The following is a 27,532-nucleotide window of genomic DNA, read 5'->3' as shown; positions in this document are numbered from 1 at the left end:
CAACAGAAAAAGCACAACATGCATACATTTTATGTAAAAATCTATATATCATTACACTTTGCCTGGATTTGCATGCTCCTGTGTGTTCCTGTAACATGCCTCTTACATGCATTTATTCAATGCAACATTCCTACTTATGCCATAAAATCCTAAGGCAAAGACTAAATGCAAAAAAAGGTTTTTCTCAGCATAGAATACTGTTGCAAAATTTGAAAGAATATAAATGAGCCGTGCCATAAATGCATCCGCGCAATCTGGTCAGGATCCATGCAGTTTGCTAACAGTTTCTCTTATTGCAATAGGCTTTGACAGCGAACAGCATGGATCCTGACCAGACTGCGCGGATGCGCAGGCTGGTCTGAATCCATGCTGGTTGCAAACCCACTATGTTAGTTTTCTCATGGCACGGCTCAAATGAATTATCAGATTGATACGATATTGCAAGAAGCATGTTATGAGTATTTCAAAGTTAGTACAGTTAGTACCATAACTCAATACTAAGAATTTTAAAAAGTGCAGGACAATATTGATACAGTTTCACGATATATTCCACCGAACCTCTTTTTGGCTCTCGTCCAGACTGGTTGCTACCTGACGCTCCGTTCCCTTCTTGTGTCGGCGTCGGAAATGCTTCCGCTCGGTTTGTTCACCGTCTACATCATCCAATACAACTACCTAGAACACAGCATGCGGGTAAAAACAGCGCTCAACATTGCAAAAAAACTCAAAACTGTTAACTGAAACACGTAATACTTTACATTACCAGAAAACTGGGCCATTTCTATTTCATATTTTTGCACAAGGTTTTATTAATAAATAAAAACAATTGTTCTGTCCAACATGGTATAATTTTGCAACAGAAATGAAACACAGTCAAATAACTTTGCTGACCTTTCTCAGTTAAAATTTATTTTTGTTGCGGTTAACAGTTTTTCAGTGAAGACATATGTCTGCAATTAATACAGAATACAAAAGCTTGATGAAACAAATTTACTCCTGTACCCAGTCTATATATGCAGGTTAAATATTTGTGCTCTTGCCTCCCATTTATTGGCAGCCCTCGATCACATAAAATATGCATTATATACTCAAAGATCATAAAATATTACATATATCACTTATTTAACATATAACTTTACTTTACACCACATACAGCATTTAACCATCCACCTACAGGTGAAATTTTACCAGCCCATGTGAATTACAACTAATTTTAATTGACATTTTTTTTTAACTAGAGAAATTTGAAAACAAAGTTTTTAGTTCAGGTAGGAAGGAATAAGAGAAGTTCATTATATTTTTAAAATATATTTAAGCATGTATAAGATTGCTAGAAGACTACCCGTAAATAGAGTCCCCACAATTATGCTCAGTTTGAATGAGCATTAGCTAGCTTCATTATGGAAGTTAACAAAAATGCTTATTGAATTTCTCGCACATTTCAGAGGAATACTAATTTTTACAACAAGTAGCTTTCAATATTGCATCTAGACATGATGCGTAACAATTTCCTGAAACCTCCCTTTTACTTATGTATATCTGGGTGTCGATTATCGAGTATCTCTAGACATCATACTATTATTTCCTAAAATAATCTTTTGAGAATCTAGCATATTCAATGTCTATTTTTTGAAGTCACGATACTAAGGCTTCAGTATTCCATACAACATGCAGACAGCCATCTTTAAAGGTAAGATAATTTATTCACAATTGAGAACAATACTTTTTTCACAAACACTAAAAACATCAGGCAAAACTTTCAAAGACAACTTGTTAATAGCAACAGCATAACTTTCTCACTCAAAACATATCAATTCAGTTGTTAATGCATATATGAGAACCCCTTTATTCCTAGACACCAGTAAATAATTGCAGTGGCAATACAGAAGTCCCCTACCAGTGGAAAACTTTGTTAGTGTTTGTCCCATGTGGTTGTTGGCAACAGTATTAGTCAACCACACTGGAATCATATGGAGGTAAACTGGAGCATTTGTGGACAGACCTACCAAATCACCAAATCTGAACTAAATCTGTACGGCTTTAAAAGTCCACCACTGAGTCAAGTAGGGCAGGACAATGTTTCTTTGTAGCCCCAATATAATCCATCAATGCATATAAAAGTTATGGAGCGGGAACAATTTTTACTTGACCTTCAATAGTGACCTTGACCTATGACCTACAAGCATAAGTCATGTATCTACATATAACCCTGTATTCACATACCAAGTACCTAGGTTGAATACTTTTTGAGCAATTGCAGTATCCAGATTTGCAGACGGACATTTGGATGGACAGTGGGCATTCCTATAGTCCCCTCCGTTAGTCCAGCGGTAGAGGACTAATAAGCCGAAGTTTCCTCAACTAAGAGTATTGAACTGTTTTAAATATGAACTTTTGCTATTCTTTTTTCATTAATTTTCAACTTGGTAGCAAGTTTTTTTTTCCCCATGTAAAAATAAAGTAAAATAGAGAAAAATTTAGAGAAGATACATTGCATGTGCAGAGATTACATCATAAGAAAACAACATTTATAAATGCAAAAAATGACTATATGATTATGAAGCGTAATGATGCAAAAAGGGAACAACAACAATTCTGGTGTCTAATACACCTAGAGGATTTGTTAAAAAAAGCTTAAAATTCCTAATGAGTAAAATTGGATCAAATACCCTTCCATGCCAACATCGCCGCACTTCAAATGCCAGTGTATAGTAAAGGAGCACCAAAATCGCTGGGTTGACGAAGTTCGGCCATTTTGAGGTGTCGTAGAAGAATACTTGTGAGGGACTGGAACATTCTGTTACAACAACAGCAGTGAGACCTAGCAACCTACAGAAGAACAGATGATTTATAGTTTAATACATAAGAAAATCAACTGGGCAAAAAGTAAAATGACACTGAGATAGACTATACATCATAATTCTAAAATTTAACAACTTTCATTACATTACTGAATGTAAGGCTTCTTAGTACTGACCTGTTAATACAATTTACTATTCTTTTCTAATTAAAACTTTCAATGAATGTAGAATGAAATACTACAGACAATGAATTTAACAAAAAGGTATTTAAACAAGAGCTGTCACTATTAGTTACAAATGTCCCCGAAGCGTGCCCAAGAATGCTAGTTGTCTGCGCAAAATATGCCAGAATAGTTTAGGTATGAATCATTTAGTGAGCAGATGGAAAAACAGGAGCTGTCCGTAAGACAGTGCGCTCCACTATTTGGCGATTTGACAGTAAAATGAATATATGTCTCAATAAGAGACCTCTACTTTAAAATGAAGATACTCCAAGGGGCATAACTCTGTCAAAAACACCAATTAGAGTTACTGGGATTGTTACCACACATGCAGATGATGATGGTAAAGATATATATTGAGTTTCAATTCATTATCTTATATAGTACCAAAGTTATGTCAAGAAAACGAAGTTTTTCAAAAAATTTAAGTATGAAAGGGGCATAATTTCTTCAAAAATACAAATCAAAGTTATAGGGATTGTTACCACACATGCAGATGATGATGATAAAGATACATTTTAAGTTTCAAGTCTTTATCTTATATTGTACTAAAGTTATAACAAGAAAGTGAAGATTTCCAAAAAACTTTAAGTATGAAAGGGGCATAATTTTGTCAAACAAGAGGGCCATGATGGCCCTATATCGCTGAACCAGAGTTGATCTGGCCTACTGACTTAGTTTTTGACCCAAATAACCCAGATTCAAACTTGACCTACAGGTCATCAAGACAAACATTCTGACCAATTCTCATGAGTTTCAAACTTTAACTGTGGACTCTTAAGTGTTAACAAGATTTTCCTTTGATTTGCCCTAGTGACCTAATTTTTGACCTATCCATGACTCAGTTTCAAATTTGACATAGAGATCATCAAGACAAACATTCTGACCAAGTTTCATAAAGATTGGGTCACAAATGTGGCCTCTAGAGTGTTAACAAGCTTTTCCTTTGATCTGACTAGGTGACCTAGTTTTTGATCCCACATGACCAAGATTCGAACTTGACCTAGAGATCATCAAGACAAACATTCTGACCAAGTTTCATAAAGACTGGGTCACAAATGTGGCCTCTAGAGTGTTAACAAGCTTTTCCTTTGATTTGACCGTGTGACCTAATTTTTGACCCACATGACCCAGATTTGAACGTGACCTAGAGGTCATCAAGACAAATATTCTGACCAAGTTTCATAAAGATCGGGTCACAAATGTTACCTCTAGAGTGTTAACAAGATTTTCCTTTGATTTTACTGGGTGACCTAGTTTTTGACCCCACATGACCCAGTTTCGAACTTGACCTAGAGATCATCAAGACAAACATTCTGACCTAGTTTTATAAAGATTGGGTCACAAATGTGGCCTCTAGAGTGTTAACAAGCTTTTCCTTTGATGTGACCTAGTTTTTGACCCCACATGACCCAGATTCGAACTTGACCTAGAGGTCATCAAGACAAACATTCTGACCAATTCTCATCAGTTTCAAACTTAAATTGTGGCCTCTAGAGTGTTAACTAGATTTTCCTATTATCTGGCCTAGTGACCTAATTTTTGACCCCACATGACCCAGTTTCAAACTTGACCTAGTAATCATCAAGACAAACATTCTGAATAAGTTTCATAAAGATTGGGTCACAAATGTGGCCTCTAAAGTGTTAACAAGCTTTTCCTTTGATTTTACCGGGTGACCTAGTTTTTGACCCCACTTTTTGACCACACATGACCAAGATTCCAACTTGACCTAGAGGTCATCAAGACAAACATTCTGTCCAATTCTCATCAGTTTGAAACTTAAATTGTGGACTCTAGAGTGTTAACAAGATTTTCCTTTTATCTGGCCTAGTGACCTAATTTTTGACCCCACATGACCCAGTTTCGAATTTGACCTAGAATTCATCAAGACAAACATTCTGACCAAGTTTCATAAAGATTGGGTCACAAATGTGGCTTCTAGAGTGTTAACAAGGCAAATGTTGACGCATGACTCACACCGCACGCTGCCGGACGCTGGACAATGACCGGTCACAATAGCTCAACTGGAGCACTTTGTGCTCTGGTGAGCTAAAAATACAATTAAAGTTATGGGGATTGTAACCACACATGCAGATGATGATTATAAATAAACAGTTTTAATTTCAAGTCATTATCTTTTAAAGTACCAAAGATACGTCTATAAACGAAGCTTTTGAAAAAATCTAACATGAAAATAATTCCAAGTATAAAAACTTTGTGACTTTGACCTTGGGTATAATGGGCCCAGCCCCTGCATATACTTTGTTTGTATACTGGGCAATGTTTATGTGAACTTACAGTAAGATATAAGCAATAGTAACAAAGATATGACAGAAAAACAAAGGTTGCCGGAAAACTTTTAACCTTAACAAGAGCTGTCAGCGGACAGCGCGCTCAACTATTCTCAGTGCTTGATAGTATAATATAAGCAATGAGTAAAACTTTAACTTTATAATAAGCATATTTTCTTAGTCGAAAAGGGGCCATAATTCAGTCAAAATGCTTCATAGAGTTGCCTCCTCTTTTTTACAGACAGGGGTCATGATGGTAAACAAGTATGAAAAATATGAAAGCAATATCTCAATGGACTTTGAAAACATTTGGGGTGGTACGCAAACTTTAACATTTATTCTTAGTCGAAAAGGGGCCATAATTCAGTCAAAATGCTTGATAGAGTTGCCTCCTCCTTTTTACAGACTGGGATCATGATGGTTAACAAGTATGCAAAATATGAAAGCAATATCTCAATGGACTTCGAAAATATTTGAGGTGGTACACAAACTTTATCATTTATTCCAAGTCGAAAAGGGGCCATAATTCAGTCAAAATGCTTGATAGAGTTGCCTCCTCCTTTTTACAGACTGGGATCATGATGGTTAACAAGTATGCAAAATATGAAAGCAATATCTCAATGGACTTTGAAAATATTTGGGATGGTACACAAACTTTAACATTTATTCTAAGTCGAAAAGGGCGAGTAGGATAGCTCCCCTATTCTTCGAATAGTCGAGCTAAAAATAACCTAAGTATAACACCTTGCTGACCTTGACCTTACTTATAATGGGCCTAGCCCCTGCATATACTTTGTTTGTATGCTGGACAATGTTTATGTGAAGTTACAGTAAGATATAAGCAATAGTAACAATATATGACAGAACAAGAGCTGTCACGAATGGTGACAAATGCCCCCACAGCACCTTGACCTTTGACCTGGTGACCCAAAAGTCAGTAGGGGTTATGTACTCAGTAAGTACTATCAGCATGTGAAGTTTGAAGGTCCTGGGTGAAGTGGTTCGCGAGTAAAGTGCCTTCATGCAAAAAGTTAACATTGGCCCCTGTGACCTTGACCTTTGACCTGGTGACCCCAAAGTCAGTAGGGGTGGTGTACTCAATAAGTACTATAAGCATGCGAAGTTTGAAGGTCCTGGGTGCAGTGGTTCGCAAGTAAAGTGCCTTCATGCAAAAAGTTAACGTTGGCCCCTGTGACCTTGACCTTTGACCTAGTAACCCCAAAGTCAGTAGGGGTGGTGTACTCAATAAGTACTATAAGCATACTAGGTTTGAAGGTCCTGGGTGCAGTGGTTCGCGAGTAAAGTGCCTTCATGCAAAAAGTTAACTTTGGCACCCGTGACCTTGAACTTTGACCTGGTGACCCCAAAGTCAGTAAGGGTGGTGTACTCAATAAGTACTTTCAGCAAGCGAAGTTTGAAGGTCCTGGGTGCAGTAGTTCACGAGTAAAGTGCCTTCATGCGAAAAGTTAACGTTGGCCCCTGTGACCTTGATCTTTGACCTGATGACCCCAAAGTCAGTACGGGTGGTGTACTCAATAAGTACTATAAGGGTGTGAAGTTTGAAGGTCCTGGGTGCAGTGGTTCACGAGTAAAGTGCCTTCATGCAAAAAGTTAACGTTGGCCCCTGTGACCTTGACCTTGTGACCCCAAAGTCAGTAGAGGTAGTGTACTCAATAAGAACTATCAGCATGTGAAGTTTGAAGGTCCTGGGTGCAGTGGTTCGCAAGTAAAGTGCCTTCATGCAAAAAGTTAATGTTGTGACGAACGAACGAACAGACGGACAGTTGAAAACTAATATGCCTCCCTTCGGGTGCATAAAAACAAAGGTTGCCGAAAAACTTTAACCAAGAAAGGTCACGCCGACGCCAACACCGGGGCGAGTAGAATAGCCCCCCTATTCTCCAAATAATGGAGCTAAAAAATGTTTCAAAAGGTGACCTTGACCTTTGAGCTAGAGGTCTGGGTCTTACGCATGACACATCAACTCATTACAGGGAACATATGTGCCAAATAATTTTAAAATCCCTTGATGAATGGCAGAGTTATTGACCAGACAAGAAACAGACCCTGTTAACTTTTGACTTCTAAGTGTAACCTTGATCTTGTAGCTAGGGGTCGGCTGACCCAGTTTCATGTTTAATCTAGATTTCAGAGAAATACACAATCTGACAAAGTTTTCTAAGATCACTTAGAAAATACTGCCTCTGCGTCTTCTATTAATTGACCAAATGAATTAGTTTTTTACTCAAATAACCAAGTTTCAAACTAGACTTAGAATTCACAGACATTCAGACAGGTTTTAAACAAATGAAGAGAAAATATGGCCTCTAGACTGTTTATAAGATTTTCTTCTTAACTGACCTGCTGAATTAGCTACTGACCTCAGTCAAACCAGCAACAAACTCATTTAAAAGATTTTATCGAGGGCAACATTCTGACTGTTTCAATACAATTGGGTCAAAATTGGGCAAATACTCATTTTACACGCAATGTGTAATTCCTTAACATGTCACATGTCAATTATATTTATAGGTTATTAGATTTGTATAAAGAAATATGCACGAGTTCTGCAGTGGAAATACTGCGCGACTTTTAAGAGCACAATATTATTCCGCGAAGAACGAGTGCATATTTCTTGATGCAAATCTAATAATCTTTTTATTACATACGCATCTACACTTAATATTAATACATAAATGATGCAAATTTGTTATTAAGCCTGTGTAAAATTGAAAATATCGTCGTTTAAGAACTTTTAAATGCGATGGCATACATGAAACTGACAGCACAAATGACGTCACGCACCCGATATGAAATTTGAACGTCAATATGGAAAAATATTGACGTTTCAGGTTCCACTGAAACTTAATGGAGTTTTTAAATGAGTTTGTAATAAATATGCAATATATAAACTACTCATATTTTAGTATGCCTGCAAATCTTGAAACAAGACACTCTTATCCCCTAAATGAAATATGTGCGAAATAATTATGTGTTTTCATATATTAAAATTTACATTACCTTGATACGAAATTATCTGGATTTAGCTCGGCTTGGAAAAACTGGAACTGGTATAAATGAAGCACTAGAATATGAGCTGCGCAGTATAAAAGTAATAAGATTCGGAACCCATTAAACTTCCGTCCAAGGTGTCCATATAGAGCCCATATAGTGGCCAGGCATATAAATGACAGGAAATATAGAGCTGATATTACACTCGGTACAATAATCCCACTAGCGGCTAACACTATTACAAGGAATGATTCTCCTAGGAAGTCTAGAACACTGTTCACAGTCCGCCGTTTTTGAGACTTCACTGAAGTTGGCAGTTCTTGAGACTGGTTCTTTTCTGCTGGTAAAAGTTTGTAACAGATGATGTAAATAAGTAAACCAGTCAAAAATACTACAACATCTGGGAGAACCAGTCTTATAATGTCTACTGTTGCCACGTTATCCAACCTGAAAATAAAATATTTATAAAATTACCAGAATGTATATAATGACCTTTTGTTCTACAAAATGGAATCTTCAATCAATTTTTATAGCTACTCAATCACTGATCAAGTTAAAAACTGAATATCCCCAACAGCAAAAAAGCTGATAAAATATGTATATCTGACACTGTGAATAACAAAATATAAAACTTTAGGGTATTGCCAATTTAGAGCATACAAAAACAGAAAGAAAAACTTGCACAAAAAAGGTGACTCATGTCAGCACACATTTTTGCTGAAAGTTTTTAGCATGAATATTACAAACCTCAAAATACAGTTCCTGATTTTAGACCTAAAATATTGTTGGGGTAAAAAAATCACATATTTGTGTCAATTCCATTTTTATTTTTGCCATTGGTAAAATGTGTTATAATTGAATGTTCTTTTTGGATATTTTGGCTATCCATTTTGAAAGACATTGCGTTACTGTTTGTGCATGGATACAATACAATAACATCATACAGAACATGCAGTTTTGCAAAGCTAAAATGTCAAAAGAGAGAGGCAAAGAACTGTCATATGTGACCTTGACCTTTAACCTAGTAAATGGACTGTGCACTATGAATGTTGTTTTGATGTGGTTAATAATTGATAATATAAATCTGGTATAATATATATATAATATAATGCTAGTTTTATAAAAATCCTTCCAATGGTTAAGAAGATATTTAGGTGAAACAAACTTGAACTATTTGACCTTTCACTTATGTGACCTTGTCCTAGAACACAGTGATGTGGGTTGTGCATCCTGCACATCGTATTGATGAAGTTAATATTTGCTGCTAGTTTTATGAAAATCGTCCTTGCTATTTAAAGATATGGAGCGGACAAAAAGTTAAGTTATTTGACCATTCACCACCATGTGACCTTGACATTGGACCTAGTGACCTGGATTGTGTGACCTTGTCATTGGACCTAATAACCTAGGTTGTGTGCTCTGAACTTGTCTTGATGAGGTTAAAAATGGACAAAAAATTTATGAAAATCTTCCCAACATTAAGAAGATATAGAGCAAACATAAATAACAGACAAACAGCTCACTATTTTTACTGGGATGAAACTGTAAGGAAGACTGCTGTGCTGCAAGCATATTATGTCATAATACTCTGACATTTAAGAAAAACTGCTTTATTATTGTTTTCGCCCTAAAAGGCTGTGACTATATCTTCTTGATACTTAGAGTTAAGTACTAGAAAATATGCGTGTTTGGTTAGTAAATGATCAATTTATCTTTTCATGTAGAAGCATGAACCATACCTTTCCAACAGTATCTGTCTTGCAAGCTTCTCATTGGAAGAACCTGTTGATAGAAAAATAAAACTGTAACATTTTCCCCCTAATAAAAAACATATATAGGGCGAAAGTACTCAAATCTGTATTTAGAATAAGATGACCATGGGATAAAACTTGAACCCTTTCATATTTAAAATCATTTTATCATCTGGTGAGCTGATTGCAGAAAACACTGTCATCCTTCTCCTGGGTAAGCTTTTATCTGAAGGTCAGGAAACACCTGTGTCAACTAATGACATAAAATTTATGGTATCACTGTTACCTTAAAACACTTGTGTCAGACAAAATGTAATGAGTATAACTGTAAGTCATCTGCTTTTATTTATATCTCAAGAAACACTGTGTCAACTAACGACATACAATTTATGGTATCACTGTTACCTTAAAACACTTGTGTCAGACAAATTGTAATGAGTATAACTGTAAGCCATTTGCTTTTATTTATTTCTCAAGAAACATGTGTGTCAACTACTGTGGGTATTACTGTAATAATATGATTATAAAATTGCAGTAAACAATGCAAAACACTGAAAGAAAATTTTAATAATAGTTTTACACACTAAGTTATCCCTTATGTAAAAGATAAGTGTTTTAAAGATAAACAAGGAGCTGCGTTCAATAAACGCTCGATGCCCCCGGTGGCATCCTTGTCGATACAAAGCAACCTAAGTCCAAAAACGAGGTCAAGGTCAAACGGAGGTCAGGTGATGTTTGAAAATGAGGAATGGTCACAGGTTACATCTGTATCAGTATCAATTCATTCTTGTAAGCGGTATTGATGCTAGACGAAACAGTCCCATTTGATTAACCAAGAGATGGCCCATATAAAGCTACCTAAGTCCAAAACGAGGTCAAGGTCAAACTGAGGTCAGGTGATGTTTGAAGATGAGGAATGGTCACAGGTTACATCTGTATCAGTATCAATTCATTCTTGTAAGCGGTATTGATGCTAGACGAAACAGTCCCATTTGATTAACCAAGAGATGGCCCATATAAAGCTACCTAAGTCCAAAACGAGGTCAAGGTCAAACTGAGGTCAGGTGATGTTTGAAGATGAGGAATGGTCACAGGTTACATCTGTATCAGTATCAATTCATTCTTGTAAGCGGTATTGATGCTAGATGAAACAGTCCCATTTGGTTAACTATCAATTCATTCTTGTAAGCGGTATTGATGCTAGACGAAACAGTCCCATTTGGTTAACCAAAAGATGGCCCATATAAAGCAACCTAAGTCCAAAATGAGGTCAAGGTCAAACTGAGGTCAGGTGATGTCTGAAGATGAGGAATGGTCACAGGTTACATCTGCATTAGTATCAAGTCATTCTTGTAAGGTGTATTGATGCTAGACGAAACAGTCCCATTTGGTTAACCTTGTACGGACCGACAGGACAATCACTATATGCCTCCCGCATCAGTAGATGCCAGGGGCATAATAAGCAATAGTTCAATTCAGTTTAGATTTCAAATTTTGTCTGCAAAAACTGGATAGTCTTAGCTCTGCTGAAAAAAATGCATAAAAGCACAATTTGCACAAAACAGAATTTGGTCTCCAAATAAAGTACAAACAATAGGTTAAGTTCTGCTAAATTTCATTTAAGTAAAGGAACACCGGATTAAGAAGAAATGACTGAATCTTATGTTGCAGATCAGCTTAAGACAACAGCTATATTGACCCCTAGTACAATACAGGGACTCTATGATTCTGTATACAGTGTGAAGAATATGCAAAAACTGTATATAATTCCATCAAAAGCCTAAAGCTCTAAACAACATTGAATACTGGGGAAAAGGTGAAATTAGAAACAAAACTGCTGTATCACAAGACCCGACTACCAAATCTCTATGACCCCAAGACCTTAGAAAACCATTAGGAACAACAGTCCTTAATGACAGATATTTCCCCCTGTTATAGTGGTCTGAAACCCTGGCTACTTTTCCTGTAGTAAAAATAATTCTGTATAGGCGAACCCTGATCCCCTATATACTCACTTTCTACTTCAATAATTAATGAAACTCTGCACCATATTTCAGAAGACATGAACAAAGGTAGGAAACTCCTGGACAGACTGTACAATCCATACTCCATAGTGACAAAATAACTTCTTTTGAATCAAGACACACAAATTGTTAGAAGTCATAAACAGCACCAGAGTCATATGGCATGGAGGGTGCCAGATAGGGTTTGCCTACATGGGTAAAATTTAGGGAAACACAAGAAATCCATACTCTGTATCTTGTAGCATAAGGCATGGAGAACATTACAATCAGCTTACTGTTTTCCATGGAAATCAAATTTGTATTGGTAATAGTAATATCACCCACCCGCAACCATTCAAGAATAGGCAGGAAAATGAAGTCCACACACTACTACCACCGTTCACTGACATTAAAAGAAGTAAACAGTATCAACAGGAAATTAATCACCTTAGTTTCTCAACTTAAACAGGTTAATAATGGAGATAACATGAGGAAGCAACTCGGGAGACAGCAGTATTGATGTTATTGATAATAAAATCTATAAAATGATCCTTTTGAAGCATAGAATGCAACCAAGCAAAAGCACAGAATGCAACCATGCAAGAATTGCACATTTCGTTACGCAACTGTGACTGGCGTACAATTTTATTACAGTAAAACTGAATGGACTCTGTGACACCAGAAAGAAACAAAACGCCTTTTTTTACAGATGCCAGAAAACTAATCATTGAATAAAAACATTATTATAAAAAAAAATCTTTAGAAAAGGACCAATGGTCTGTTGTAAGTTCGATCCCCGAGCCAGGCATATGTTCTCCCTGATGATTCGATAAAAGACATTGTGTCTGAAATCATTCGTCCTCCACCTCTGAGTCATGTGGGGAAGTTGGTAGTTACTTGCAGTGAACAGGTTTGTACTGGTACAGAATCCAGGAACACTGGTAACAGGTTAGGTTAACTGGCAGCCATTACGTAACTGAAATACTGTCAAAAAACGGTGTTAAGTCGAACCTGAAACAAATACACTGTCATTAAATTGGATTTAAATATTGGATGTACCATAGCACTACAGACAGACTACTACTTTTAGGACTTGCAGATAATTTAAGTCTCTTGTCTCGAAAGGAAGCTTATAAAGGTCACGATGATATAAGCAATTAGTTTTTGACAGATATACCAATTAACTGCATGGCATACAATGTATTTTGGGAATTCAACTGTCTTGTAGAAGAAAAAAAAATGATTATAATCTAATATAGCATGCTCCCTTGTAAATGACAGACAATAAAGTTTATAAACCTTTCAATAGTTTGTATTTGTTAAGTTGGCGTATGACACGTTATGGAATTTTATTAATGGATATTGCAAGTTACTGTGAGATATCACTTGAAATTCACTTTGTATAGTTTTTATCATGTGACACATCCATAGTTTCATTGTGCAATAAAGCTTTTGCTATATACAAAATTTCTTTCACTGAATTCTTAAATGTTTTCATCTAGAAATATCTGATAAAAATGGTGTCCTTTTTGTCCATGACAATACAAAATAAAATAGTGGACTTAATATACTTTGGATATTAATGAAATGTGTTTCCTAAATTCTGAAAAAAGATGCCTATACTTTTTCCCAGTGGAACAAAAGACGGTATCATGCTACACATAAAAAGTGCATTTAAGACACCAGAAAAATAAATCAGATTATGTATAAAAGGTATATACTATAATTCAGCAAAGTGAATATATACTAAAAAGGCCACCTCCATGGTTAGCAATTTTTGCAATATATTTTTCTGTAGTGGTTTTCATTCAAGTGTTATGGATCGCTGGAAAATAGCTTTCATATAAAATAACTTAAGCATTCTAACTTCCCTTGAAAGATAGACTTAACTTTTTTTCCTAAAGAACAATACTGCTTGATGATTTTCCCTACCACTCCTGCAAGGATCTGCTAAGGAAATGATTCTAACAGAACACCAATGTCCCAGTATCTATCACAGTACATTCTTTTTATCTACTGCAAGCCTGGAAAACTCCATTTCTAATCAAAATAATTGCACAGTAACCTATTTGTTTCTGTTACAGGGAACATTTGCAAGCAATTTTTTATATATTTTTTGTGACCAATCTGTTACCATAACTACCCCTGGGCTTATGAAGAAAACAGGATGCGATCTATCAATAGATGAGTTCCTAATTAATCAATGATCATCTGTTTGAACATCATAAAAAGCCTCATACAATCAATGTTTCTCTTCTAATGAATCATGCCTGCATCAGTATCAACATTTCCTACTATTTCTGTATATTACACCTAGCGTAAAACACAGGTAAACTGTATATTTGTGACAGTCATTAAAGATATCCATTGCCAATCCTTCACTGAAAAAATTTATCTTATATTTACTTCAAATGAATAAAATCCTCAACAAATGTTCTAAATATATAAATCTATTATGTATACACAGCTCAATTTATAATTAAATGTCATGCAGTAACAGTCATTTCTTAAAAAAAACTTCCAGTGTTTGTGGTGTAGTATTAATTTTGTAATAAGTGTTAACTATTTTAAACAAGGTGCTGTTAATACACATAAACTTTTTAACTTTATATGTAACTAAACATAGTGATTGTTCATATTTCAAACATGAAATATTGGTCTAGTATACCTTTAACAAAACTACAGTTATAACTACATTTCATATAAAGCCAGAAATTGCATATAACCTAAATCGTGTTGGTGTGACTCTATACCCAGTGAAACAATAAAACAAGTTTTCTAATTTTTGTCAAGCCAACTTGGGATGAACTCGACAAAGTCATTAAAATGGCTGTCTGGTGTATGTGTGTGTGTGTATGTCTGTCTGTCCAATTTTGTCCAGACAATCACTTTGATAAGCAGAGAGATGGAGTTTTACGTACAAACCCTAGGCCCTTACCTCAAAGGTGAACGTTACACATGGGGATCAAGTCATATCAGATGCTGCTTAGGTCATAACTTTGATATACAATTTGAACATTTTTTTTTACTTGGTAGAGATACTACCTCAATGAAAACAGAATATTGCCATATGACAAAGGTCTCTATCTCAAAGGTCAAGGTCACACTATGAGATCAACTGTCACCACAGATTTTGCTTGTGTTGCATTTTGTATGGAGCTTTTATTTTTAATTGGATGAAATGTTTGAGTCAATGACAGACATGATATTGTTGCCTTTCGGACATCAACATTCTAGTTTTTCTACTGGCATATTTTACAAAAACTCTACAGTCATTCAAGATTCAGCTGCCATTGTGTATAAAAAGCAAGTTTTAAAAGAATTGTTGTTCTGAAAACTCAAATGTTGTTGGTAGAAATATGCAAGAACTATAATTTGCAAAAATGGGCACTTATTCTTACATGCATATCACTTTGTTACCTTTATTTAATCAACATCATCTCTGAAGAGCAGAAATATATATCTCATTTCTATCATTTAAGTTAAATTAATAACCTTTGTACAAGATCAAACTTTAATTTTCAGTTACTTCGATCCATCTCTACTAAGGTTCCTCTAAAAATACTGTCCCAACTTCAAATTGTCTGAGACAAAACACTTATAAATATCAAAGAATACATAAGCAGTATAAATAAACAAATACAGACAATTTATGCTGGAGGTACATTTCACCCAAACTTGATTAAGTTTTGTCATGCAAGTATTTACCAATACTTGAAGGAATTTCTGGCTATTTGATTATTTTGTAATTCGATTCCTTTCTGATAAATTTCTTTTACTTTCTATCATCAATGCAGGGCTCGCACTGTTGTTCACCAAATTCGCCAATGGTTTTCTAATCTTCTTCAGAGGTACGACAAGGCGCATTTCCGTAGGCAAAAAATTGAATATACAACTTGTAAATTATTGTGTTTGACACGAGTGATTCAATCATATGTTTGTTTAAAGATGATTGCATGGATGATTAAAGAAAACCGAACAAATTAGCTGTGATATTGATTGAAAGCCGGCAAAAATAATTAAAGTGCCTATTTTGACGCGACCAATTCTCTGAAGTGCATGGACGTGCGTGAAGTTGAAAATGAAATTTCATGTCATTAAGTTTAATAAAGGTCAAAAACGCTTTTTAGATCTAGATTTGTGTGACACTCCACCATCCAAAAAGTCTACATTTGAAAGTGCTACTCCAGGTGCATTCAAACGGCAGTGGTTGAATGATTTGATTCACAGGCTTCAATATGACTCTGGGTCTAAAATGTATGTTTTGGATAAGATTATTACATAGGATAAGTTTTGGATTGCAATATGAAGTCATGTTCACGTATGTTTGTATGCACTTGTGTAAGCTGTTAGTCTTAGAAAATATTGTTTTAAAATAATAAAGTTGTTAATAACAGTTCTCATTTCTGCAAACCATAGTTGCATGACCTATCCAATGTGATGTGTTGAATATAATGTATAGTTTAAAATAAATATTTAATTTCAAATATATATATTCCAAGCAGCTATGGCTCCCGCAGTGTCTTTTGTAAGGTCTCTGATGTTTTTGCTACTCCATCTGCAATGTTGGCTACAATTTTTGGCTAAAGGTAATAAGATTTGGCTAAAAGATTTTTCATTTGGCTAAAAGCTTGGCTACAAGAAAATTTATCCCAGCGCCATTGCTGTCAATGAATACAAAAATATGAAGTTTTGGCAACTTCCAAAGTAACAAAACTGTAAAATATCTTCTTTTTTTCAAAATTACGTCAACTCTATTTCGTTACATAAACCTTAAGCTCTGATAAAACAGTTGGTTTTACAGTAATGTATGCATACAAATTGGGATTAATAAGAACTATAGAAAATCATTACCAAGTTGAACAGAGGTATGGAAGTATGCTGGATTGATCATATCTTGTGCACGATTAATCATATCTCTGTTGCTACCTGAAGTATTTACTATGCAACAAAACATGCAGCATTCAAGGTTAAAACACTTAATCAAATATGAGCCGTGCCATGGGAAAACCAACATAGTGGGTGTGCGACCAGCATGGATCCAGACCAGCCTGCGCATCCGCGCAGTCTGGTCAGGCTCCATGCTGTTCGCTTTTAAAGCCTACTGGAATTGGAGAAACTGTTAGCGAACAGCATGGATCCTGACCAGACTGCACGGATGCCCAGGCTGGTCTGGATCCATGCTGGTCGCAAACCCACTATGTTGGTTTTCCCATGGCACGGCTCAAATATGACTGTGCATCCATTTATACATTCACGGCAAAGTCTGTATAACACATTACTGTCAACCCACCCTTTTAAAATAACAGGTGCAAAACTAAGGTAATAGCTGTTTCAATTAGCCTGATTGTAACTGGGACTGGAAAGTGATATTTGGAACTATGTCATTCAGATTTTGGTTCAACATAATCTATATGGGGAAAGGAAACTATAGTTTTGGTTTATGGTTATAGAAACATTGACAATGGGTTAAAAGTCAAACCAACATTGATGATGACATTGATAATGGGTTAATAGTCCCACAAACACTGACAATGGGTTAATGTCAAACCAACACTGATGACGTGTTTATAGTCACACAAACACTGACAATGAGTTAATATTCACGCAAACATTGATCATGGGTTAATAGTCACACAAACACTGACGATAGGTTAATAGTCACACAAACACTGATGATGGGTAAATAGTCACACAAACACTGACGCTGAGTTAATAGTCAAACCAACATTGATGATGCGTTTACAGTCACACAAACACTGATGATGAGTTAATATTCACGCAAACATTGATGATGAGTTAATATTGACACAAACATTGATGATGGGTTAATAGTCACACAAACATGATGATGGGTTAATAATCACACAAACACTGACAATGGGCTAATAGTCAAACCAACATTGATGATGCGTTTACAGTCACACAAACACTGATGATGCATTTACAGTCACACAAATACTGATGATAGGTTAATAGTCACACACTGACGATGGGTTAATAGTCACATAAAAATTGATAATGGATCATAAAACCACTGGTGATGTGACTAACTATGGATTAATAGTTAATCAAACATTGATGATGGATTAATACAGTCGAGACTGCCTTAACGACCCCCTGAATTTAGCAACTCCCTGTCATATGCGACCCTATTTTATGCTCCGAACGCAATTTACTATTAAAAGAGTCTGAATTAAGCAACTCCCTGCCTTACGCGACAAGCGACTGTGAAATCAGGCTCCCGAATCGATATTTAGACCGTTTTCAGCGACTCTGAGACGCTCCCTCGCAAGATTGTACACGATAGAGTTACCGTTCTTTATCTCGCGTGAAGTTGTTTGAGACGTGAACTTATTTGTTTACAAAAAATGGCTGAAACATAAAAAAGAACTGTTTTGACATTAGAACAGCGTGTTAAGGCACTTGAATTGCTCGATTAGTGAAAACCAGCGTATAAAGTCGCTGAAGAATTCGGAGTTGGTGCATAAATTAACTTTATTCCTGGTGAAACAAAAATATGGCGGTATTTAACAGGAAACGACGAAGTAAACACAGATTAAAGATGCTGTCAATAATCGAATAAATGACAATGAACAATTAGTACACAAAAATATAAATATCATAAACCTCAGTGTATAAAATAGTTCAAATGGAACATTTATATTTTACTGCTCCCTTTTATTTTCTTGCCAGATCATGAGCTTAAATTTTTTTTATCAACATCATACGAATGATGCAGATTATTTGAAATTGATATTTTATCAATATGCAATTAAAGAAATAGTATTTAATCATTTTCCATTCCTACCTTAAAAGAGGCCAATATATAAGTATCCGATATTCATGTACACTAATTGGAAAAATATATGAAACCAGCGTCATCCTGTTAAGTGAGACTGTTTTAAGAGACTCCCTGTCATATGTGACCTTTTTCGCTGCTTCCCAAAGTCGGTCTTTTAAAACAGTCTCGACTGTAGTCACAAATGCAACGATGACGGTTAAATAGTCACACAAACATTGATGATGGGTTAACAGTCACACAAACACTGATGGTAGAGTAACAGTCACACAAACATTGACAACGTAGATCTTCCCAAAGTGTGCATCTGTGGGATTCTACAACTTTCCGTATCTTGATGTTTTCCTCTGAGGGGAAAAGGTAGACTTATACAAGCCTGAATCTTTCTCTCCCTAAGCAATGTTTCACAGTCAACAACCATAACCACTCCATTTGCAAAGGCAGTGACCATACCATTTAAATCTAATTTCAAAGAAGCGGCCCACTACATACAATAACCTTGCACTGTTAACTGAGTAAATGACATTTTACGTTAACACTGAGTAGTACTTATAAACACTTGAATAATAGTTTTGGCCTTGTAAACAACACATAAAATACAAGTAGGTGGGTGTAAATAATCTTTCATCAACACAGGAATGTATCTACTGTACAGTTAATGCATATTTTGCAGGTTTTAATGTTATATGACATATTTTACATGTTTTGAGACATAGATATTTTGTCATGTTGGTATTTGTGTGACATGGGGGAGCAGGGCGGGAATGAGATTCTGACAGTATGTAAATATTAGCATTTAGACAGGGCTGTCCCAACAGCTCTTATGCAGATTAATAATTGCAAAAAAAAACATGCCAGGAGGATTTGAATGAGGCAAAATATCAGTGCCATATTTTTTCTGACTAGATCTACTGCACAGCTTGAAAAGTTTAATGTATATAACATACTAAATTTTATGACTAAAACAGTAACCTTAAAACAATTTATTTTATTCTTGTATGGAAATACATGTAGTAACAATTTCTGCAACTTGTGCAAATAATGCAGTGCATACAATTAATTCCTCTAAAAGTATGCACACTTTAGATACATAATAAACAACTCATTTATGGCAGTAGTTATTGGCACACCTGAACATATTTTGGCATGGGGCATATAAAGAATAAATTATATCACTGTGTTCACAAGAAAAGCATCAATGCTCAATACAGAAGGATTTCATTTAATGACATTTATCTTCAATTAATTTTTAAATTACAAAAACCTTTTTTATCTCTCAACAAAACAAAAACAAAAACCAAGAAACAATCTATGTCCCATGTATAAAACAGCCTAGTGCTAAATTACTGCAATTACAACACATTCCTGTAACATATATTACCATGATTATAACATTTTTCCCTAATACTTATTCCTTTTTTATGAGTCTACTGTCCTAGTTGCTTGCAAAACAATATTTATAATGGCGCCACAGTAGCAGATATCAAACATTTTACAGGAATTAATGTATTTTTCATCTAAATGCATGGCCTTCCCTTGCATTTTTTATTTAGTTGACCTTAATTATAGTATGCATGTCATCAGTTCTTTTTTCAAAAAAGGGGCTGTGATTAAAGGCAGTGGGTAAGGTGTTTGCCACTCAATCTAGGCATTGTATTTCAAATTTGCTAATCTGACCTAATAGAACACTAGCATCCATTTCCAACTGGACATCACCTTCATGGAAAATAAATAAACACATAGCAAAATGCATTTAGCTCATTAACTGTCAATTTTACTAATTTAACTCCAAAACCAAAATCAGTTATGCCACATCATCAAAGCATTTCTAAGACTGACCTATAACAAATTACTTTCAACCATTTAACTCTGATGATAAGGCTTGGCATCAGTGGCAATATCTAATAGGGCAATAACTTACAATTGGGGAACATAGATCTATTAGGCTTGGCATCAACAGTTTGATAACTTACAGTTGGTGAATAGATCCATAAGGCTTGGCATTAGTGGCAATAGCTGACAGTTTGATAACTTACAGTTGGTGAATAGATCCATAAGGCTTGGCATTAGTGGCAATAGCTGACAGTTTGATAACTTACAGCTGGGGAACATATATCATAAGACTTTGCATTAGTGGCAATAGCTGACAGTTTGATAACTTACAGTTGGGGAACATAAATCCATAAGGCTTAGCATCAGTGGCAATAGCTGACAGTTTGATAACTTGCAGTTGGGGAACATAGATCCATAAGACTTTGCATTAGTGGCAATAGCTGACAGTTTGATAACTTACAGTTGGGGAACATAAATCCATAAGGCTTGGCATCAGTTGCAATAGCTGACAGTTTGATAACTTACAGTTGGGGAACATAAATCCATAAGGCTTAGCATCAGTGGCAAGAGCTGACAGTTTGATAACTTACAGTTGGGGAACATAGATCCATAAGGCTTGGCATCAGTGGCAATAGCTGACAGTTTGATAACTTACAGTTGGGGAACATAAATCCATAAGGCTTAGCATCAGTGGCAAGAGCTGACAGTTTGATAACTTACAGTTGGGGAACATAGATCCATAAGGCTTGGCGTCAGTGGCAATAGCTGACAGTTTGATAACTTACAGTTGGGGAACATAAATCCATAAGGCTTAGCATCAGTGGAAATAGCTGACAGTTTGATAACTTACAGTTGGGGAACATAGATCCATAAGGCTTGGCATCAGTGGCAACAGCTGACAAGGTGATATGGAACACAGCATGTGCTAGCACCGCCAACAACCCAACTACAAACACCACACGCAAGTAAATGCCAGTACATCCTGAAAATACAAAATTAAACAGTAATGATCAATAGTTAAATTAAATGATGTCATATAAGACCACAAACACATAGTGCCAAAAAAGGAACATTTCAATGAAGAATGAGTTTTTATAGCTTTCTTAATCTTTCAGGTTGTCCACAGGTTTTTTTTAAATAGTTAATTGTGAAGAAGAATTACATCATTAACTGCCTGTAAATTATGATTATGCATTCATGCACATTATTAAAGCTAAGTTACTAGCATTTTGCTGTGAGTATCAGGCTTGACATAAATGCACCAGATTCACATGAACAAGCTGCACACCTGATCGCCAATGTGAACAGGTCTGACTTGACCTTACAGTCATCGAAGGTGTTCATATTTCAGCCACTGAAACTATGTAATATTTCAAGCTATATCTGAAGATGATTGTATGTCTGCCTATTTCAACAACATTTGGCCTGAATTCAGTTTGTCTGTGAATGAAACAAAATTATTGCATTTCTATTGTTTTTACATGCATCTCAGTCAACAAAATACTTCTAGCCAATCTGTCTTCTAAATCAAACTACAGTATCTTACAATGTAAAAGAAATGGCAATTTCACACACAGTAGTTTCAGAATTCTTTTTTTTTTTAAAAGGATACAGAACAGAATAGAATAGAACTTTATTTGTACGTATTATATTGCTGTTTACGTAATAATGAATAAAGTCCGACATCTGTAGTATTAATATCACCATAAGAGTACTTGAACAAACTTCCTAATTCAAAAACATCAAAGGATATATATATGTTGATAATATCTTTGTTATATTCACATGATGTACATATAAGTGGTACCAGTTTTAAAGACCTGCTCCAGTTCTACCTTTTAACCTTAAATTGTCACTGAAAAAGCATGAAAATGCTGACTATGAACAGTGACGCCTGTCAAAATAGAGTCTATTTTATATACAATTCTATATAAAGTACCTGTGGTTTTGAGTGCTAAAATGTGGCGCGTGGCCGTTAATTGTTACCTATTGTAATCATGGGTTGCATACACACAATAGAATTTGAATAGCTGTGGAGCAGGGCTTTAAAAGTACTATTTAAAGAACTTTTCATCAATGGACAGCCAAGTAGATCAAATTATTCTTCATGTTAAATGCTTCATATTCTAAATGAATGATAAATGGTCAATTTATTATGCTTAATATTAAATTCTATATTCTTATTTCATTATCTGTGTCGAGATGATCAATTCAAAATTCTTCATGCCAAATGCACCATTCCAAATCATACATTTTCATTTTTTATGTAACTTGGTCATTTTGTTTATTATTATTACCTTTTGATTCTATACAATGAATCAAAATTCTTCGTTCAACATGGTAAATGTTTATTTATATTTACTAAGGATTTAACTGTTTATCTCTATTCACAAATTTAACAGAATTATGTTCTGGCATTTAGTCGAACTACTTAACATTCAATTACAATTCATTAATGTTATATTTAGATTCATATTTTAAAAATAAATGAGCCGCGCCATGAGAAAACCAACATAGTGGGTTTGCGACCAGCATGGATCCAGACCAGCCTCGCATCCACGCAGTCTGTTCAGGATCCATGCTGTTCGCTAATAATTTCTCTCACTGCAATAGGCTTTGAAAGCCAACAGCATGGATCCTGACCAGACTGCGCAGATGCGCAGGCTGGTCTGGATCCATGCTGGTCGCAAAGCCACTATGTTGGTTTTCTCATGGCATGGCTCAAATGGCTGTCGGACAAAAGTTCCGGACAGCACCAAAACTGGACTCAGTCAAATGACAAAAAAAAGACCTAAATACTGGTTAAATGGCATAGTTTCTACATTCGCATTGACGAGATATACATGTAACACAACTGTATTTGTTAGTTATCTATACAGCTGTCATCAGTATAATTATCGCAGATGTGACAATTCAACAGCCAATGGTCTACCCATGCGTAGTTAGTTTCAGTGAAAATATCTGTTAGTAACAACTCACCAATATTCTAATAATGGTATGCGTAACATTGAGGGAAAAAACGTTTATTTCTTGTCCATATACTAAGCTGCCTGGGCTCTTGATAGAACATAGGAGGCTATACGACAGTGTTCAACTGCTGAACATCCATCCAATGTAAAAGGAACCGTGGGATGAGAAACAGTCATTACTGTCTAAGCCACACCAAATTAGATGGTTTTACAGTATTTATGTTCGAATAAATCATGACTCTTGGCCCTTTAAGTTATACCAGCAAATTTTACATCAACACAAATGCCCTACCGTGCCATGTGTTACATCTGGAAAATTACACAATCATACACAAAAATATATCTAATTAAAACTGGAGACAAGTTTTTATTATTACTATTTATTACATGTCATACTCTATATTGACTGAATGTACCAGTATCCCACCATGTTATAGAACTTTTACTGGAAACAGAACATCACCTTGATATAATCCAAACTTGCTTTTAACAGCAGGAAGCAGAAATACATTGCTTTTTTCACAAAGCTGATTTGTATTCTGTATAATATACAGCACAAGCAGGAGCTACATGCTATCAATTAACAAAGTGCTCAGACAGGGATATAAAACTTCTATTAAATAACACAGGTTTTTACATCAAAAGTCTCTATGCTTGAGCATTCAAAAGTTTATAACTGTATATTGGCAATAATCAGTAATGGTTCTAAATAATAAATATAAACTGTCTCACCTAGTTTTCTTTACCCTGCTAAATTTCTAAACATTCAACTTGGGAAGTACCATTTATTATTTGAAGGGATGTTCACTGAAAATTACTGACTGAACAGTGAACAGAGTGCAGGCCATAATCAGCCTGCACTGAAGTGCAGATCTTGGTCTGCACTTGTCGCAAGGCAAAAGCACTTGCTGCCAGCATAGTAAAGGCCATTTATGGCCAAAATGCCAAATAAAGGAAAAAACTCGCAAAGAATTGATTTTTTGTGTAAGTATTATACAAGATGTATGCAACAACATATAAAAAGTATAGAAAAGTATCATGATGCAAAATGTCTATTTTTGGGGTTAAAATGTTTAAAATATTAATGAAACTGCGGATTTCTGGAATCGGCTCATAACAACAGATTTATGCATCTAACGATGTTCAACATTAGCACTACATTAGAATACTATATTGTGTAAAATGTAAACTAATAAGAAATTTAGAAGAAAACAAAATGGTGTCCTAAATCCAATATGGCCACCATAAAAACAAAATTTAAACCAGAATTGTTGTCGATTTTATGTCAAATTGTCTCGTATCATTGGTTTTACATATAATAAGCTGGTTATTGTTAGTAACAGTATGCAGTTTACCTAAGATGGAAAACATACTGCCAGCAGATACAATACGGGGCAATAGTGAAGTATACAGACAAAATTGCCGAGTCATTCGGCAGTAGGAATTGTCGTAAAGCAGCGATAACTTCCTTATCTATAAACAAAATATATGGGTATGGGTACTTTTCTTTCTTAGTAAGATCATTTCCCATACGATAATCATGAGGCAAAATTACATTAAAAGGTTTTTTTCAGTTAATTTTCTTTTGCATTAAATAGGAAAATGGCACGAAAAATATGGTAGATTCAAATAGTCCTCAGCCTTTTTCTTCCTTTTCTTTTACTCTGTAGAGCTATTTTCCTTATATTTTGCAATTATTTTTCTGAAATGGCATGATTAAAGATCTATGCTTGACATGTAGGTAGCATTTTCACAATGAAATAATAACATGACAGAATTTGTCATGGAAACTTATATCATACACCACCACTACAACCTGGGGTCTCATTTTTAGCTGATTTTGCAATTTGTGTGTTTGACTGAAAATATTTTTCTGGTATCAAACATAACCCCCGCTTTTCTTTTGATTTTTATTCAGCACTGATAATATTCTTCAAGAAAATTTGATTAAGTTACAGACATTCTAAACTGGTCCTTATGTGTGCTGCAGCCATTGGAAATATGTCAATTTTATATAGTATAAAGACAAACGGCTATTTAGTGTGTTATAACCTTATGAACGACTTGGTTTAATAACAGTCATAGCTGGATCTCAGCATCACACATTATGTTAAATACAATCGTATAGTAAAAGAGAACCAACTATTTGTTAAATCAAGTACTCGTGTATTCAATGTAAAATATGTTCGAATTTGGACCAATCAGAAACAAGTTCCATACATAGCACCAGTCAAAGCACACCTCTGCTAGGGTATAGATAATAGATGAATCAATCTGACTAAAGTACATCTCCTATATTACGCTACGCATAGGATCTGAAAACGACCTATTCATTGCCTCGTTCTGACGGCTCTTTCGCTAGCCAATCAGAGCCTAGCTTACAACATCTTGCAAATCTACATGTAGCACTGACTTTTGATATTTACAATTCTTATGTCGTAATGTATCAGATAGCCGGTTAGCTCAGTCGGTAGGCCACTTGCTTTGTAAGCGAGGGGTCCCGGGTTCGAGTCCTGGAATAACCGCATATTTTTCTTATCCTTTGACAATCGAACAAGTCGTCTGATTGGATAACATAAAAATAGCAATAATGGAAATCCAAAATATACAGAAGACGAATGTGAATAGGTCGTTCTCAGATCTTCATTTAGAAGATCAAGTACTTTAGTCAGATTGATAGATGAATTACACTGAAGTCATTCTATATACACACATTAAGGATTAAACTTATAATTTATCCCAGTACCTTGAAAAAAGAGCTGTTACAGCTACACTGTCAGGGCAGATAAATTATATAAAAAAGATGTTTGAGACTAAAGAAGAGTTGCAGTATTGTAACTAGGTTTCGAGCGTTAAGGCGAGCGCATAGAAATTAAACCTAATACGGGATAGAAGATAGCAAATACAGGCTGGTCACTGGAAATCTGAGACAGACAGGTTTGGTTTGGTAATCTTCTGAGTCATTAAGAGAATGAGGTTCAACGTTATCGGCGAAGTACAGCCAAGGCATTGGGGTCAAACACAGTATTCGCAGCCTATAGCGATTGGACCCATTACATTGTTCAAGATACTAAAAGGCGTAAGCATTTTCTTGTGCCATATAATTCGTATCCTGATATTTACATATGCTATGTGGAAGTGTTGTTACCATATAGATTTCTGTGTTAATGCGAATCTTACTTTAGTAAAATGTATTCAATCAATGTTTTTGTTAAAGGTTATGACACACTTCATAGCTGTTCTTTTTATATTCTTAATAAAATTCACATATTCCCAATGACATCAGGACCTATTTTAAATGTCTGTAACTTATATTTTCTGCAGAATATTGTCAATACTGAACAAAATGAAAAAGGAAAGCAGGGGTCATGCTTGATGCAGAAAAAATAGTTTCAGTCAGACACACAAACTGCAAAATTAGCTAAACAATGAGATCCCGAACTAAAGTGGTAGTGTATGATCTAAGTCTGACTTAGTCAACATGACACATTCTGTAGTGTTATTATTTTATTATGAAAATGCTACCTACATGTCAAGCATAGATCTATCATTTTGATTTCAGCAAATATTGCAAAGAAAATAAGGAAAATAGCTCTAAAGAGCAAACAAGAGCACCGCCTTGCGGGTGCTGACGCTCATCTGATTTTTTTGTATAATAGAAATATTGTCCTACCCATGATTTTCTAAGTCTAAAAAGGGCCATCATTCTTGCAAAAAAGCAGGATAGAGTTATGTTTTTTGATGTACAGTGTCCACTTATGATGGTGAAAAACTGTTGCAAGTTTTAAAGCAATAGCTTTGATAGTTTATGAGAAAAGTTGCCTTAAACATAATACTCAACCAAGA

General features: G+C 35.3%; 1 protein-coding gene across 14 annotated transcripts in view; it reads right to left on the bottom strand.

The window, feature by feature from the left end:
• The window catches only part of LOC123549771 (piezo-type mechanosensitive ion channel component 2-like), a 158,797-nt gene that overhangs the window by 107,707 nt on the left and 23,558 nt on the right, over positions 1 to 27,532 (bottom strand). For 11 of the 14 annotated variants that reach the window (XM_053544995.1, XM_053544989.1, XM_053544994.1 and 8 more), the window contains 5 exons: positions 21,568 to 21,699; positions 10,068 to 10,110; positions 8,338 to 8,775; positions 2,670 to 2,829; positions 559 to 675 (listed from right to left, as the gene is read on the bottom strand). In XM_053544995.1, coding sequence (XP_053400970.1) covers positions 559 to 675; positions 2,670 to 2,829; positions 8,338 to 8,775; positions 10,068 to 10,110; positions 21,568 to 21,699 — 890 coding nt within the window. Of the gene's footprint in view, positions 1 to 558; positions 676 to 2,669; positions 2,830 to 8,337; positions 8,776 to 10,067; positions 10,111 to 21,307; positions 21,371 to 21,567; positions 21,700 to 27,532 lie in introns of those variants that run through there. The other 3 variants (XM_053544996.1, XM_053545002.1, XM_053545000.1) reach the window with 3 other exon arrangements.

The sequence above is a fragment of the Mercenaria mercenaria genome, chromosome 6 (genome assembly GCF_021730395.1).
Source record: "Mercenaria mercenaria strain notata chromosome 6, MADL_Memer_1, whole genome shotgun sequence".
Lineage (NCBI taxonomy): Eukaryota > Metazoa > Mollusca > Bivalvia > Venerida > Veneridae > Mercenaria > Mercenaria mercenaria.
The sequence above is the reverse complement of the archived record's forward strand: the minus strand, read 5'-3'. Positions and strand labels throughout refer to the sequence as shown.